Source organism: Rhododendron vialii, chromosome 6a, assembly GCF_030253575.1.
Source record: "Rhododendron vialii isolate Sample 1 chromosome 6a, ASM3025357v1".
Classification (NCBI taxonomy): domain Eukaryota; kingdom Viridiplantae; phylum Streptophyta; class Magnoliopsida; order Ericales; family Ericaceae; genus Rhododendron; species Rhododendron vialii.
This window is the reverse complement of record NC_080562.1, coordinates 33,650,206-33,666,521: the sequence shown is the minus strand read 5'-3', so window position 1 is coordinate 33,666,521 and position 16,316 is coordinate 33,650,206. Positions and strand designations below refer to the sequence as shown.

Genomic DNA, 16,316 nt, shown 5'->3' with positions numbered 1-16,316 from the left:
TTGCAAGCCCACTAATATGCAGTCATTTATGATGAAAAAAGTTTTGTAACTAGGCAATGTAGGACAAGAGGCAAAGACATAGGTATTTTATGATGAATTGCATGGTATGTGGGATTTTTTTGAAATATAATTACATATAATTATTATATATATTATAGTTGCGGTAAATTCGAAACAGTACTCGGTATTTGACCGGTACCGATATGTACCGTATCAATAGAAAAATCGGTACGCTAGCCGGTACGGTATTCAGAAATTGGTTAATATTCATCTACTTTCTTTCTCACATAAAAATGTATTACTGTAATTTCAAATAAAAAACACAAAAAAAAAAAAAAAAAAAGGTTCAAATGACTAAAAAGTGAAGTGTGAAGACAATTTCCTATCTTCTTTGTAATTTTCTACAACGACGTGGAAAAAAATATCTGTTGACCGGTAGGTTTTCCCTGTCCACCAAGAGTAGACCGGCAGTTGAGTTGGGGAAACACATCAGTGCTCACGCGCCCATCTTAACCCCCGTGAACTCCTCGACGCTCAACCAATCAAAAACCGACACCGTCTAACTCAAAACTCGAACCTTCAGCAAAAATACCAAACCTACCCTGACCCTCGCCCCACACAATCAAACCCCCACGGTACATTTCTTCCCCACCTCTGGACCCTCTACTCGTTCCTCGGTTCCTTCCTCGAACTGCACTTCTTCGTCTTCGTCTCCGTCCTTCCCTCTCGATTCTCAGGTTGGACCAAAAAGCATTTTTCTCTTTCATTTTTGGTGTATCTATAGTATGTATTTTCTCTCCGATCGATCGTGTTTTTCTGCATTTTTCGAGATTTACTGTGGTCTTTGCGCTTTGTTTGGCTACGGAGAAAGCCGAGGAAAACGGAGAAGAAAGAGCTCTTGATTTTGAATCTCGTTTGTTGTTTTGTTTCTTGAATCTGTTCGGTTTGTTTTCTCAGCGATTTGAGTTATCTGGTTGAATGCTTTTGTGAAGCTGACTAATAGCTGGCGGTGCTTAGATAGAGTGTGTTTGATTATGCAAAATCATCTACTACTTAAATAACAAAAATAGTGATTCATGAAGATATGCCTGAGTCCTGACTTATCATCGACCGCAAATATTTGGGAGAAATTAAATTTGTGTAGTTTAGGCTTCAGTTGTTTAATATGTCAATACTGAAATTTGGAATTATAAGTTTTGAGTTCTTAATTCTTGTTTATTAGTATGTCTTTGTAACTGATTACTTGGTGATGTGCTCGGAGAATATTTCCGAAAATTTTACGGTTAATGTGGTCTGTCTTAGCCTACTTACCACACAAACACAACAAACAAACAAAAGAACACAATGAAACACAAAATAACAGGAAAGAACCTATCGCAGAGATACGGCAAGATTGCCTACATGGCTACATCCAAGCATCAAACCTGATTTCACTCTTTTGTCAATGGATCAGAAGAGTAAAACATCGACTGCTACGTAGCCATCTTAATGTTAGTGTTTACATCAACTGGTTACGGCAGTACATTTAGTTGGTTCCACTTATGTGTGCAAATGTGTTCAACAGTAGTCATGCTCTTCAATCAAATACAACAGTTTATGAGCGCTCTTTAGTTCGTCCATGCAGCTTTGTTTTCTGGTCGACTCAAATTGAAGAAGGCTAATTGGTAGTTGCTTTCAACAAAACAGTCTAATCCATATGATAAGCAGTTCTTTGTGATGGAGTACGGTAGAAGGAATATAGAGTATCATGGGGGCATGGTATTTTTCATCTCATCACTATAAATCTCATGGGACTACATATCCTATGGCATTACATCACTCTGAAACCACTGCTCATCTGATCGTGTTTGGGTCACAAGATTGTCTAGCCACTAATCAATGATTTACTTTTTCTGACTATGTTTCGGTCATTTTTTTTATTTGGTTGTTGGGACAATGAACACAAAGGAACTTAATTGGTGAATACTAAACTAGAGAGAATCAATATTAGATGCTCTCGGAAGCTTATTTTTTTCACTGTGCTCAAGAGAAGTTCATAATGGTTTTTGCAGTTGACGTCATGGGTACCAAATTTGGGGCCAGTGTTGTTGCACTTTTGCTATTCTTTCTTTCGTTGCATACAAGCTTTTCTGCATCCAATGATGGGTTGATTAGAGTTGGACTGAAGAAGGGAAAGATGGACCAAATCAACCGGTTTGGTCAACAGATTGGTAAAAGGGAACAATCTTGTGGTGGTTCTGCAAGAAATCACCATGTTCGTGGTACTGTTGGGGACTCTGACATTGATATTCTTGAATTAAAGAACTACATGAATGCCCAGTACTTCGGAGAGATTGGCATTGGCACTCCACCTCAAAAGTTCACTGTCATATTCGACACTGGAAGTTCTAATCTTTGGGTGCCCTCTGCAAAGTGTTATTTCTCTGTGAGTTTCTTTGTATTAGTTCGTGGCAGTTCCTGAATCCAGTCAGCTCCCTCCTTTCTTTTTTTAGTGTTGTTGAATGCACTGCTCTCTTTGTCGTGCAGGTTGCTTGTTATTTGCACTCCAAGTATAAGTCAAGCTACTCAAGTTCCTATGAGAAGAATGGTGCACTCACTTTTTCTGTCACTTTTGCTGTTGTCTTTTGCACTCGTGCTAGTATATGAGAGCACTCAGGAGATATTTCCCAATAAAGTTATTTGGGCTTAGATAAATGATGTGCAATGGTTCCAAAATCAAAAAGGAGAACAATATCATATTCCAAATCCTACTGATACCATATCACTCAAACAACTTCCTCACCGGGAGAAAAAGATGAGCTTGGCTCTCCGATGAGATAGCTTAAAGCCTCAAATACCGGGTGGAAACAAACAGGATTCAACCAAGTTTAGGGAATGGATTAGTTAGTTCATGAGGTTCTCTTTATTTCCTTGGCAGTATTGACATTGTCCGGAATCTCTTTCTTGACGCAGGAAAATCAGCTGAAATTCATTATGGAACAGGATCTATTGCAGGTTTCTTTAGCCAAGACCATGTGACAATCGGTGATCTTGTCGTAAAAACTCAGGTAAATTTGAAGACAACGAACATTTTTTACATTCTTCAGTTCAGCGTTGATATAGTTTTTTCGGCTCTAATGTTTTTGGTCATTAGGATTTCATTGAGGCAACTAAAGAGCCTGGCATAACATTCGTGGCTGCCAAGTTTGATGGTATATTTGGACTTGGTTTTCAAGAGATCTCCGTTGGAAATGCTGTCCCTGTTTGGTAAGTTTTTTATAGAAAATCAGTCTTAGGTCCATTATGTGAACTTCATAAGCCCACAAGTCCACCTATTAATTTTGTAAGGTCTCAAGTCCATTTTAGGGTAACCTAGAGTAGGGTAGGGTACCCTAGGGTTTAGGCACTTTCATAAGATTTTAGGGTGCACTTTTTAATTATAGGATAGGGTACCCTAGGGTAGGGTAGATTATCCTAGCGTAGGGTACCCTAGGATTTAGACAATTTTATAGGGTTTTAGGGTGCACTTTCCTATTATAGGGTTTTAGTGGTTTAGGCACTTTCATAGGGTACCCTAGGGTTTAGGTTGTGTGGACTTGTGGCTTTTCAAAACTATTAGGTGGACTTGTGGGCTTATGGAATATCTATAGTGGACCTATCACTAAATCTCCCAAAGTTATTATTACCTAATTACATAATGGAAGTATGAGGAACCTTGCTGGGTTAGCGCACTTGCAGTGTTGCTCTTGTGCGTAGAGTCAGACCTTTCTTGCTAAGGAATTGTTTCTGCCTTCGCTTGAACTCGGTGAGGGCATTAAATATTATCTTATGATTAACATGTCTGCAATTGTTTTAGGTACAATATGGTCGATCAAGGTCTTGTTAAGGAACCAGTCTTTTCATTTTGGTTTAATCGCAATGCTGGAGAGAAAGAAGGGGGTGAAATTGTTTTTGGTGGTGTCGACTCTAATCATTTCAAGGGTGAGCATACTCATGTTCCCGTGACTCGGAAAGGCTATTGGCAGGTTGGCTTACGGAAATTTCGTGGTACTATTTGTCATGTTTTACTTCAATTATTTAGGCTTGATTTGTTTTCCAATTTGCAGTTTGACATGGGTGATGTCCTAATTGGTGGGGAATCAACTGGTAAGGAGCTTCTGTTGTGTCTCTGTTTTCTAGTTAGCCTATGTTATCATTTTTGTGTTCATCCTCTTTATATATTGGAGCCTTTTGTGCTTTTTAAATTATTAAATGGGTATTGTAACGCCTTTCAGGTTTTTGTGATGGTGGTTGCTCAGCTATTGCAGATTCTGGAACCTCTTTGTTGGCAGGACCTACAGTATGTTTCATAGACCGCCATCAGAGAGACCTGTCATGCATAAGTTCTTCTCCCTCTTGAGTCCTAACAGATGTGGTTCACATAAAGCTATCCAAACTTCACTTGATCAGTTTGATGGCCATATCATTTTAAGAAATAATTAATTTTGGAATAACGTGTACATAGATGTTTTCCTTCATTAATGGACCTTCTACCTGTGAAAGACTTGCACTGGACACAGCTTCCATGTACTTTGGTGTGGAAGAGGCACTAGACGCAAAACCACCACTTAGAGTACAAATACTAGCATTTCCTTTTGTTTTGAGTGTAGTTCCATTGAGATATTCTATACTAGCCTTTTCTTTTCCCTATTTTGCGGGTTCCCATGTGCTTACATTGTTATGTGCTGTTGTATATTTGCAATTGTAGAGGCAATGTTTTCCTCGTTATGCTTTTACGTCCCAGCCATTGGTTTGCTGGCTCTTTAGCGACAAATCACGGTTTAGGGTATTCCAGGGTTAAAATCTGACATCGTGGTCTGTATAAGCATCAGTTATTTTTCCGTGTCTCTATTCTTCACTTTACTTATAATCTGCCTCATGTTTCCTCTGTATATGCGTAACCCTGTCATTTGTAACATTCTTTAATACCTCACTTCTTCAGACTGTGATTACCCAAATTAATCATGCAATTGGAGCCACGGGCGTTGTAAGCCAGGAATGCAAAACAGTGGTCGCCCAATATGGGAAAACCATAATCGAAATGCTTTTAGCACAGGTACTCATTGTTCTATGTCACTAGTTTCTTTTGTTCTATGTGCTTACTATGTATCTCTATTTGAAATTTTCCATGTTAAATGATAGTTGTGGTAACTATTCTGCAATTTTTGTCAGCTTAAGTTCTTTCACTATACTTTACCCGAAAAATAATCAACTTGTAACTTTTACTTTCTCTGGTTGTATTTCACAGGCAGAGCCCCAAAAAATATGCTCCCAAATTGGGTTGTGCTATTTCGATGGTACTCAGGATATCAGGTCAGGTTAAACTTGTCTTTTTTTGAAATGATGGCATCAAAAATTGTTGAGCAACATGTAAGCCTGCTGAATAAATTCATACACAATGATTAACATTTGTTCAGCAATCTTTTTTGTCACGATCCTGGTCACCATCACAACACATTTTTCATCGGTACATGTACGCCAAGAGCTACTTTTTAATCCACCATACAATTATAAAATCCTGTCATTATCCATCTGTATGTGTATCTGAAACCTGGCTTATTTTCGGGCATCTCTTTGCAGTGTGGGCATTGAGAGTGTGGTGGACAAGAAGGGAGACGACTTATCTGGCATCCATGGTGGCGCTTCATGCACTGCTTGCCAAATGATGGTTGTATGGATGCAAAATCAAATTAGGGGAAATCAGACAGAAGAGAAAATCTTGAACTACATCAATGAGGTGAAATAGCCTTACTCTTACGGAACCCGTGAAAAGTTGCATTACTCTGGGCTCATCCCCTTCTTTTGTTGCAGCTCTGTGATAAACTGCCTAGTCCAATGGGAGAGTCAGCAGTTGACTGCGGCAGTCTGTCTTCAATGCCCAGTATTTCCTTTACCATTGGTGGTAAAGTGTTTGATCTCGCTCCAGAGCAGGTAAAAATGCACGAGTCTAATAGTTTAGCCTTTGGATATGCTGTGTCGTTAGGCAACAGTTATTAGTTGTGCAAATCTAACTTCATCCATTGTACCATCCGTTGTCTTTTCCGTCCATCCCAAATTGTTGGTCTATCTTTCCATCTTGGGATGTCCCAAGTTTTTAGTCCTCTTTGAAAAAAAGTAGTATAGATTATTAGTTTTCAAAACTATTGTTACCTAATCACTAGGAAATATATTTAAAGTGGGGACGAAAGGGAAATATCAAAAAATCAATATCCTTCGACCTTCAATTTAAATTTGACTGCAATTATTATGGCGTTCTTTAAAAAACTTAAGTTTCAAAAAACGACTCAGAATAACCACTGAGACCTCCAACACGTGACCATAGTTATTAAATTAGGTCTGGTTTGATTATGGAGGCAGGAGACCAGAGAGAGGAAAACGATCATCAAGATGTTCAGCTAATATACTTCACATATATTGCTCTGATTAGATCTAGTTTAGTATCGGAAACAAGTTGTCTTGGTTGATCAGTGTACCAAAACTATCTGAATTTCCCTCATTTCCGAATTCTTTAGCAACAATCAAACTTGAAGTAGTAACAGAACTGCAGCCAAAGTCCAAATTTTGCCATCTCTTCTTCCAGAGAGAACTTCGGAAACTTTGGCCAAGGAACATGGACTGTTAATGCTTAGGTGATTAACTAATACTGTGTACACTGTACAGGTAATTAGCCTCAAGCTTAAACTCGACATGTGTCCAGTGATTATTTTCAACTCTCACAACTACTACTTTCAAAATCAGTATTATGGTTGTCATTTTCTTGTTATTATAGTTAGTTAGCTGTTGATTGGTCATTTCGTTGTCACCATCAATCTGGATTGGTGATCATTATCCAAAATAGTCCTGTTCAGTCTTCGTATTTATTGTTTGTTTGTTTTGATTCTACTGTCCATATTGTAGTCTTTTATTGTCCAGTAGCAGTTTGAACCACTGGACTGTAGTCTTATTGTCCAGTAGCAGGTTGTCATTTTCTTGTTATTATAGTTTGTTAGCTGTTGATTGGTCATTTCGTTGTCACCATCAATCTGGATTGGTGATCATTGTCCAAAATAGTCCTGTTCAGTCTTCGTTTTTTTTTTTCTTTTTGTTTGTTTTGATTCTACTGTCCACATTGTAGTCTTATTGTGCAGTAGCAGTTTGAACCACCGGATGGTTAGTCACATATGGTCCAGTTACATTTGTTAAACACTAATATCGTCTTTTGGACTAATTCGCTTTCGATTTGTTCTGTTTTGTGGTCATGTTCGCCTTTCAGTATGTCCTCCAAGTTGGTGAGGGAGATGTAGCTCAATGTATCAGCGGATTTACAGCTCTGGATGTGGCCCCACCTCGTGGTCCTCTCTGGTAAATTTTCACTTTTTGCCGCTTCTAGAAGGCCTAAAATCTTTCATCAGCAGTTTTTAATGTCAAATATGCATAAAGAATAGCCAAAACTAATACTTCCATGAACCTTGGAAAAACCTGCTATTTACCTTGATCTTTTCGAACTCTCAATACATTTCATTATTAAATTCAGTAGCAGTTGATAGCTCCGAAGATGGTACTAGGGATAATTTCTGATATTTTTGTAATTCCATATTCGAAATTATCCTTATCAGTTTTCTGAATGCATGTTGTTGTTCGATATTAGAAGTAAATTTTGAGATCTCATCTAATGTTGCTCATTTTTTGCAGGATTCTGGGAGATGTTTTCATGGGGCAGTATCACACAGTGTTTAACTATGGGAATATGACTGTTGGATTTGCTGAAGCAGCTTGATGGAAATCTTTCTGTAATCTCTGTAGTAGTGGAAAAATTATGTACCGCGTGATATACTTCGCTCGAGTGCTCCTGTTTTATCTTGTTCATATTGTGACACAGGGAGCTCTGTTATGTTATCTATGGACCACAAACGAGGATTTGATGAAATAATGTCGTTGTAAATAGAACGGTTTTTGGTGTTTCTGCATCATGCAATCAAATATAGATCTGTACGCGTAATTATTCTGTTGTAGGAAATAGTTGGTCCATTTCAGTTTATCTGGGGGGAGGGTAAGATTCCGAATGAATCGAATTGCGTTGAACTGGTGTGTTGAACTTGACATCTCGTTCCAATTCAGGTTCATCTCTTGAACGAAAGAAACATATTAAGCTCGTTTATGTTCTGGTTCTGCTCGAACTCGACTCTATGAACAAATGTTACATAGAACCAAGGAAAAAAAGTCATTGTTTCGAATCATATTGAGTCGATCGACTGATATAGTATAGGACGATGATTAAGAGCAGAAGCGAATGTCCTCATGTGATCTACGAGTATTTCAGAAGCAACGGCCAATAGCAACATAAGAGGGCAAAGCAGTTGGGGTTTGGTCAAGTGGTTGTGAGAAAGCAATAAGTGCTTCTTCATAAGGTCACAGGTTTTATTTTCACGGAGGCCAAGCATTCCAAATCTTGAGGCCATTGGGGTTATGCCTGATCGTTACCTTCAGGGGTTGAGAATTAGTCGAGGTGCACGCATGCCAGCCCAGACATCCGGTTACATTATAATTCAAAAACTGACTTTGAAATTTGCCGAAGGTCCCAATCACTCCAATTCTTCAACAAGAGCCTAAGGCCTAAGCTAAGCCCCACGTGTACAGTTAGAGCAATCCTTTCACCCATCTTTTCTTTTTTTGGTGCAAGTAAAGTTTTAACTTCTAGAAACTCCAACACACACTTCCATTGATGTGCGACCATTTACCTGTCAAGAGGGTTTAGAAAGTCCGATTTAGGAAACCTTAACTTTATTAGTTACCATTAAAGAAATTGGTAAACCAATCAAATGCATGCAGATGGCAATATATATCTACCAATTGGGGAAATGGGGTTTCTTTCTTGGGTTGGGGGAGGCCCTTTTTCATCATTACCCACTCAAGAAAATTTTCCATAACGGAACGACAAAGCAACAACAGAGACACCTGCTGTTACTACTACTAATTTTTTTGTGCTATTTTTTTTAACAGGATGTTCGGGCCAGCTTACGTGCACCTCGATTTGTTCCGAAGCCCTTAAGTTAGGGACTGGGCCCTCGGGTGGCTCCAAGATTAGAAATGTTTGGCTTTCGTGGGATTCGAACATGTTACCTCGTGAAGGACAATGACTTATTGATTACTTTCTCGTGCATGCTCACTTGGCCAAACACCTGGATTTTATTTTTCCATGAAAAATGCGATTACACACACCTCATCATGTCAAAAACCAAAAAGTTAAAAAAAAAAACTCTCATTTTCGTCTTTGAAAAAGAGCAACGTAAGACTTTTATACAATTTGAGATCCAAAAGTCAAATTAATCTTTAGCATCTATAAATAACTGTTGCCAAACACAACCTAAACATAGCCAATCACACTGTAAAGGGTCGTTAACCACAAACTTACAATTTCCAACAGAGTTGGAGCCTGGGCTAGAACTCTACAGTGGTCCAATATATCTAGTTTCAATGGTCCAGTTCCCTTCAATTTTTAATTTTTGGGCCCGCCGCGGGTTTACAAGAATAATCGGTCATCTCGTTAACCTTGCAAAGAAATCGCTTTGTTAAAAATTAGTTTGATCAGATATTGATTGCTAAATGAACGAATCACATTTTGTGCTATAAAAGGAAACATGTAAGTTTCAAGTACAAGCGTGAATTGTTCATATTGATATCAACGTCGGGTCTAATTGATTTTTTCATGTTGCTTCATTTTTTGATGTCGTGGGGTTGAGATGGACCAATAAAAGCCAAAACATGATAGAACCAGAGGATTGTAAACTGGTTAGAGCCATATCCCCGAAGACCACCTCATGAATGGTCGAAACTCTCACCCAAACTCACGAGAGATTAATCAATGCTCCTAGAGCGACACCGCGACATGATACTCCAAACTCTTTTTCCACTACAACAAATGAAATTGGCCCCACACATTGTCTTCAATGCTACATGTGTCGCTTGACCACTGGTGGATTCTGGACCCCACCTTTTCCCCTCCCCATGAAGACACAGCAACAAAGGCATAAAGGCGAAGAAAACAAAATATACGGAGTAGTATGGTAAAATTAGAAACAAAAAAAGGAGGACACGTGAGTTCCGTGCGAGGAAAGCCTTCTAATCCTTAGTAATCTTACAAGCCACGCAATATTCTGCTGCCACCTTTTCATTACCTTTATAAAAAATCTAACATATAATAGTATAGTAGTAATTAAATTAGTAGATGCCTTTCGTTGGCCGGCCCAACTAACTAACAAAACTAAATTTGACGGGAAAGGCATATATATAGATAGAATATAGGTGTGGAGGAAAGTGAGCCACCGCCTCCCATCCCTCCCCTCCATTTCACTTGCCTTTCACTACTTTACAACCAATTTCCCTGCCCTCCCCTGTCTTGGTTAATTCCATGTGAATTCCAATCACTTTTCGTAATAATTAGCTGCGACTTCTCTCACATTTTCTTGCTATTTGCCTAGCTATGTACCTCCCTCTCTCTCTCTCTCTCTCTCTCTCTCTCTCTCTCTCTCTCTCTCTCTCTCTCTCTCTCATCTACCTTCTAATTTCCAAAACCAACTTTTTGGGTTCTTTTGGCCTTTATTTGTTTGTGACTCTACCGTTTTGGTAGCCTATTAATTATGAGGTAAATTAATTAGGTGGGTAAGGTATGGTAGGGTCTGGTATGTTATGTGCAAAATTGGGGAGGGAAAAGAAAGATTTTTTTGTCCAATTTGGTCATGTGGTGCACGTAGATATTTATCCATTTGTGTTGCTCTAGAGCTACTAAACACGCGCCCTCTTCAGCTCAAGACACTCTTTAAGGTAAATATCAACGAAACTCATCACATGCAGAGTATATTATTAATTAAGCTAAAAGGACAGAATCGTGAGTTGATTATATATAGACCATAAAAATATCTACTATACAAATATTAGGCTGCGATTGGTCATAAATATGTGGAGATCGAGATTTTAAAAGAAAGGAAAAGAACATGATAGGGAAATTAAATAATGAGTACCTTCTCTTTCGTTTAATTAAGGGCTGTGGAGTAGAACCGATCGATTTCTCCTTTCCCATTCTTGAGCTTGATCTTTCAGCTACAAAGATTTCAATTCATGCCAATCAAATGTATATAAACCTTAGCTTCTCCACTAAATTATGTTCTTATTTTTCACGTTCAAGTTTTGTCACAAATCCAATATCCAAACGCAACCTGAGTTTATTATGAACCAACTCAAAAATAAGTTCTATTACCCATTAGTCTCACATGATGCTTTAGTTTTAAGATTACTAGCTAGCTAGCTAGCTAGGTTTGTGAAAGAAGAAGAACCCTAAGGAGTTTGCTCTTGGCTGATCATAATGTCTCAAGTTCGAATCCCCTCCCCAGCAACTCTTGGGCCCACTTGATCGGTACGCAGCACAAGTGTATGAAAAAAATCGAGGTGCATGCAAGCTGGCCCGGGACGCCCTACACTTCCTAATATATATTGGTATTATGCCATTGAGGCTCCTAATTATTAACAGTGTTGTGGGCTATAGTGATCATAGGTTGGTATAGATTAGTCATATATTGTTGCTTTTGATTGAGAGAATTCACAAAATCACCCATTGAAGAAGCTAACGGAAACATTATACATTTTTTGGGCACCTTTTTATCATATTGGAACTCAACTATTTCAATATCTTAATTTACAAGCCATTAACCACTAACAAAGAGTACATCACTTTCAAAATTAATGATTAGTTCTTACTGTAATAAAGATTGTGACAACTGAAAGACATAGATCGAGCTTAAGAGATCGTGACATGACACTATATAACGTCAAAACCTAAATATCAACATCCTGGATTAATGCAACATGAGGAAATAATTGGTTGAGGATGATATAAATTAATTTGACCTTGCGTGCACCCAAAAACAACGTATAGAATATAAGACTTACTAATTTGGCAGGAATTCGGGTAACAAGAATACGTATTTCGAAGAGAATAAGATCAAGGTTCCTTCAGTCACAGGACATTTTTTTTATTTTTTTTGCAAGTGAAAACCTTGTAGATTGGATACGATTTTATTTAAAACTAATTACGGGTTTTTATTAGTCCACCTTAGGACTAAGTTTTGGACTAAATTAATTGTTCTGAAAGACAATTCGTATTATGGTTGTTTAGGTAATTGTTTTTAATATTTTTTAGGATCGATCATACTTCGAGAGGAATATAACAATAAGGACCAAAATTGAAAAAGGTTCAAATTGAGAGCATAGAGACACTAAAACTGTATTTGAGCATTTTCAGATTTCACAAATTGTTGGCCATAATTTTTTTTTACTTTTTAATTCAGCTAGTTGAGTCGAATGATTAATTTAAAAAAAATTGATGCGAATGGGACAAAAATTCAAATAAGACCAGCCTAAAATTTTAAATTTTCCCCTACATTTAGGCCGCGAAATGATGCTAAAATTTTTATTGTATTTTTTTTATTATCTAAACTCTTAATTCTGTGATGAGGAAATTAAGATTCCCAAATTCCAATTTGTTTTTGGAAGAACAAGATTCCGATATACTCATATCGGAGATGTTTTAATGATTGTTAGGATTTGCTTGATAAACAAAATGCAGGTATCTCTTGATGCTCTGGATTTGGTTTGATCTCAATTACTAATTGAATTAGTTAATTAATCCTCTTACTTACTTTGGCTTGCCACAGAAACCACACAACTTTGCTTGGTTAGACTATGTACTATTCTCAATCCAAAGTCTTCAATTATTATATACGATAAAAAAAAAAAAAGAAGAAGATACAAAGTTATGCCCATTGAGACGTGCAACTCGAAAGGGTTACCCGAGTGGGATTATGACAACAAGTAACGGGTTTACTCATTTGTGAGTTTGAAGATGTACCCCCACCAACATAATTAAAGAACTCTTGGGTCGCTTAAGATTTACTCGATTGTTAACTTTAGAATCCCGACATTAGTCAAAGTATACCTAAGCTAACTTGATTACGAAATACAAATCAAACCAAAAACGGCTAAGTCCCAATATTTTGGGATTATTTACACGAATCAATTTTTTTCTTTGAGTTCTGCCAATGACATCGTGCTTCACGATATTCAATGAAGAGAGCGCCCTACATAAGTTTTTTTCAATATCGCATCATAACGATCGAATGGGATTTTGCCAGCTACTATATAACACACAATCGGACTTCGGTTTAGTGCTGTGCAATGTGGTGCATAGCACCCTGTTGCGCACCTTGGAGCCGTCGGATTGTGCATCTAACGGCTCGGATCTTATCTCAACAACCAACGATCGAGAGTCGTTCATTGCCGAGATGAGAACCAAGCCGTCGGATGCACGATCCGATGGCTCGGAGATACGCAGCAGGGTGCTGCGCACACCACTGCACAGCATCATCCCCCAATTCCACACAATCTTCCTCATTTATTCGGACTTGGGACTGCATGTTTAGAAGAGAATACTCTAAGCACGCACAGACAGAGTTGAATTATACTACATTTATGTATACATACAAACGTGTGTGTATATACACACACATAACAGTGTGCACGTATTTTTGGATAAGGATGTTCAAAGGCCAAAAAAAGTTGGGAAACTTTACTCATAAATCCACCAATTTGGTGGTGGTTCAACCCACCCCTCACCCCCCAAAATTCAATTTGCAAAGTCAATTTCCACTCCCCACACAGCCAAAAAACAGAGCATCCGTGTGTGTTTAGGAATATCCGATTATCCAATCCGAACTAACCACATCCCCAACCTCCTTCCCCGACCCACCGATTTACCAAACCCCCCTAATATTTTCTCTCTCTCTCTCTCTCTCCTTCCTTTTCTCTTCTCTTCTCTTCTACACTTTTTTGATCCATATTCCTCCACGTGCCCCTTTTGCCAAGTAATGGGCCGTCCAGGCGGCCTAGCTGTTACCCCAACTTTTTACACGTTGTAAACTCCCCCTTAAAGACATCGTCACCTCTAGAGAGAGAAAAACTTATACGTCTAGAAAGAAGTCCCGGGATACTCCGGTTGATTGGCGAGATTGCTATCCATACAATTGATTGGGATAGATTAGTAATTTTTTGTAAGTTTTCTAGTTCTAGCCTTTGAACATACTTGAAAAGAAATTAATTGAGATGCGTATGAGTTGACCCGAACGAAAGACCGGCGAAAAAAAAGTTTAGAGAGAGAGGGGCCGACCACAGCCCAATAGCCCCACCAACCAATGAAAATTTGACATTTTATTTATAAGGCCACCTTTTTGGGACTCATTATATAAAGCCCGCTTTAACCAACTAAAAACAGAACAACCCAAGGCAACATTTTCTTTCTTCACATCAACTGCACACCCCCCACGAGAATGGAATGGACCAGAGGCCGGACAGTCGGCCGCGGTTCATCCGCCACCGTCTCCGCCGCCACCTCCTGCCACTCCGGGGATACTTTCGCGGTGAAATCCGTCGAGCTATCGCTATCGGGAATTCTGCAAAGGGAGCAGAGAATTCTGTCCAGCTTGAGCTCTCCCCACGTGGTTGGCTACATTGGGTGCGAAATTACCAACGAAAGCAACAAGCTCGTGTACAATTTGCTGATGGAGTATTTACCCGGCGGCACGATAGCCGATATAAGTCGCGATCGCCGACTGAATGAGCCGGGGATCGGGTTTTACACCAGGCAAATTGTTCAAGGCTTAGAGTACCTTCATTCAAGTGGCATAGCACATTGTGACATCAAGGGTCACAACATCTTAGTCTGCGAAAAAAGCGGGGCCAAAATCGCCGACTTCGGTTGCGCCAGGTGGCTGAACGCGGCGGAGGAAGAGGCAGGGATAGGCGGCACGCCGATGTACTTCGCGCCGGAGGTGGCGCGTGGGGAGGAGCAGGGGTGCCCTGCCGACATATGGGCACTCGGGTGCACGGTAATCGAAATGGCCACGGGTGGGCCACCGTGGACACGAGTCGAAAACCCAGTATCCATCCTGTACAGAATTGGGTTTTCAGGGGAGATTCCGGTTGTACCGGGTTTTCTTTCCGACGAAGGAAAGGATTTCTTGAGCAAGTGCCTGAGGACAGATCCGAGAGAGCGGTGGACGGCTAAGCAACTCCTCAGACATCCTTTTTTGAGGGAATCCAACTCCGAGGGAGAGCAGATTCTTGAATTCGTTTCGGATTCGCCAACGTGTGTATTGGATCAAGGCGTGTGGAATTCGATCGAAGAGCGAGAAACTCTTGATGTCGTTACGTGCGAGGGAATTCGTTCGGATTCTCCGGCGGAGAGGATCGGACGGTTGTCGTCGGGTTCCGGGGTGCCGCATTGGAGATGGGATGGCGATTGGATTAGGATTAGACGCAGTAACAGGGGAGATGGGATTAGTGGTGAATTAGAGGTGGAAAATGGAAAATGTTTGATTACGGTTTCAGATAGCAGCAATTTTTAGTTCTAGGACCTGTACAGTATATAGGGGTTGTGAGGAGCAGTATAGTATATATTGAACATCATTTCTTGATATTTCACAAAAACAGGAAATCTTTTTTACAGAGGGCTTTGTGAATTGAGAGTTACGTACTAGTTTAATCGCGCGCGTCCAAAATATTTTTGGACGATCCAGATTGAAAAATCAATTTTTACCGGTCAAAATTGAAAACGAACCTCAACCATTGATTGCACGAATGGACGGCTGTGATTGTGATGTTCACGGAGCCTCCGTGAATAAGTTTCTCTCTTCGAAAAACAAGAGAAGATTTTTTTTCATGGCAGTTGTTTTTGGTTCGGCATCCGTTTAATTTAGCTCAATTTAAGAGTACATATAATCTTGGGTATGTTAGATTTTTTTTTTGTTTAAATCTCAAACACAATCAAATTTTGAAATAGTTTGCTATTTTCACAATTTTGCTGTAATATCAGAACTAGCGTTAAACATGTGCTATCAAATCTAGTTTGTAAATACTACCAGTACTGTGTTTATTACTTTAGGGAAACTTGATGCGACCTAAAATTGTTGAACATTTTCGTTCTTCTAAATTATGGTGGTATCAATAAAAACTTCACAATAATTTAGAGTTGGGGGCCCAGGGACTACCCGACATATGAACAATAAATCCATAAAGTGCGCCTTTCTATTTTTTGATGTTAGCTTTGCGAGTACTTTTTTATCCTTTTGCGCAAGGTCTTTTCATATGATTTTTAAATATTGTAACTTCTTCAATAATTTTGTTCTTTTGTCTTCAGAAGTTAAAAAAAAAAATTCTGATCTTTTATTAACACTACCAAATTTTGAAATAGTTTGGTATTTTGCACAATTTTG

The 16,316-nt window shown here is 39.1% G+C and overlaps 2 protein-coding genes across 5 annotated transcripts; both read left to right on the top strand.

The window, feature by feature from the left end:
* The first annotated feature begins 584 nt into the window (after positions 1-584).
* LOC131330667 (aspartic proteinase A1-like) lies at positions 585-7,996 on the top strand. 4 transcript variants are annotated; one of them, XM_058364331.1, is made up of 14 exons: positions 585-737; positions 2,052-2,425; positions 2,527-2,587; positions 2,953-3,047; positions 3,134-3,246; positions 3,836-4,004; positions 4,086-4,125; positions 4,254-4,318; positions 4,961-5,074; positions 5,267-5,331; positions 5,599-5,755; positions 5,830-5,949; positions 7,271-7,359; positions 7,690-7,996. In XM_058364331.1, exons 2-14 carry the CDS (start codon positions 2,060-2,062, stop codon positions 7,772-7,774), a joined length of 1,539 nt encoding a protein of 512 aa, XP_058220314.1. In that variant the 5' UTR covers positions 585-737; positions 2,052-2,059; the 3' UTR covers positions 7,775-7,996. The 4 variants fall into 4 exon arrangements, with proteins under 4 accessions (XP_058220314.1, XP_058220315.1, XP_058220317.1 ...); XM_058364332.1 differs by having other exon boundaries at positions 734-783; XM_058364334.1 differs by lacking the exon at positions 585-737 and adding an exon at positions 775-938.
* Positions 7,997-14,238: 6,242 nt separating this feature from the next.
* Positions 14,239-15,551, top strand: LOC131330683 (mitogen-activated protein kinase kinase kinase 18-like). The gene has a single exon (XM_058364356.1). The coding sequence runs from the start codon at positions 14,373-14,375 to the stop codon at positions 15,447-15,449; it is 1,077 nt and encodes a 358-aa protein (XP_058220339.1). The 5' UTR covers positions 14,239-14,372; the 3' UTR covers positions 15,450-15,551.
* The last annotated feature ends 765 nt before the right edge of the window (positions 15,552-16,316 follow it).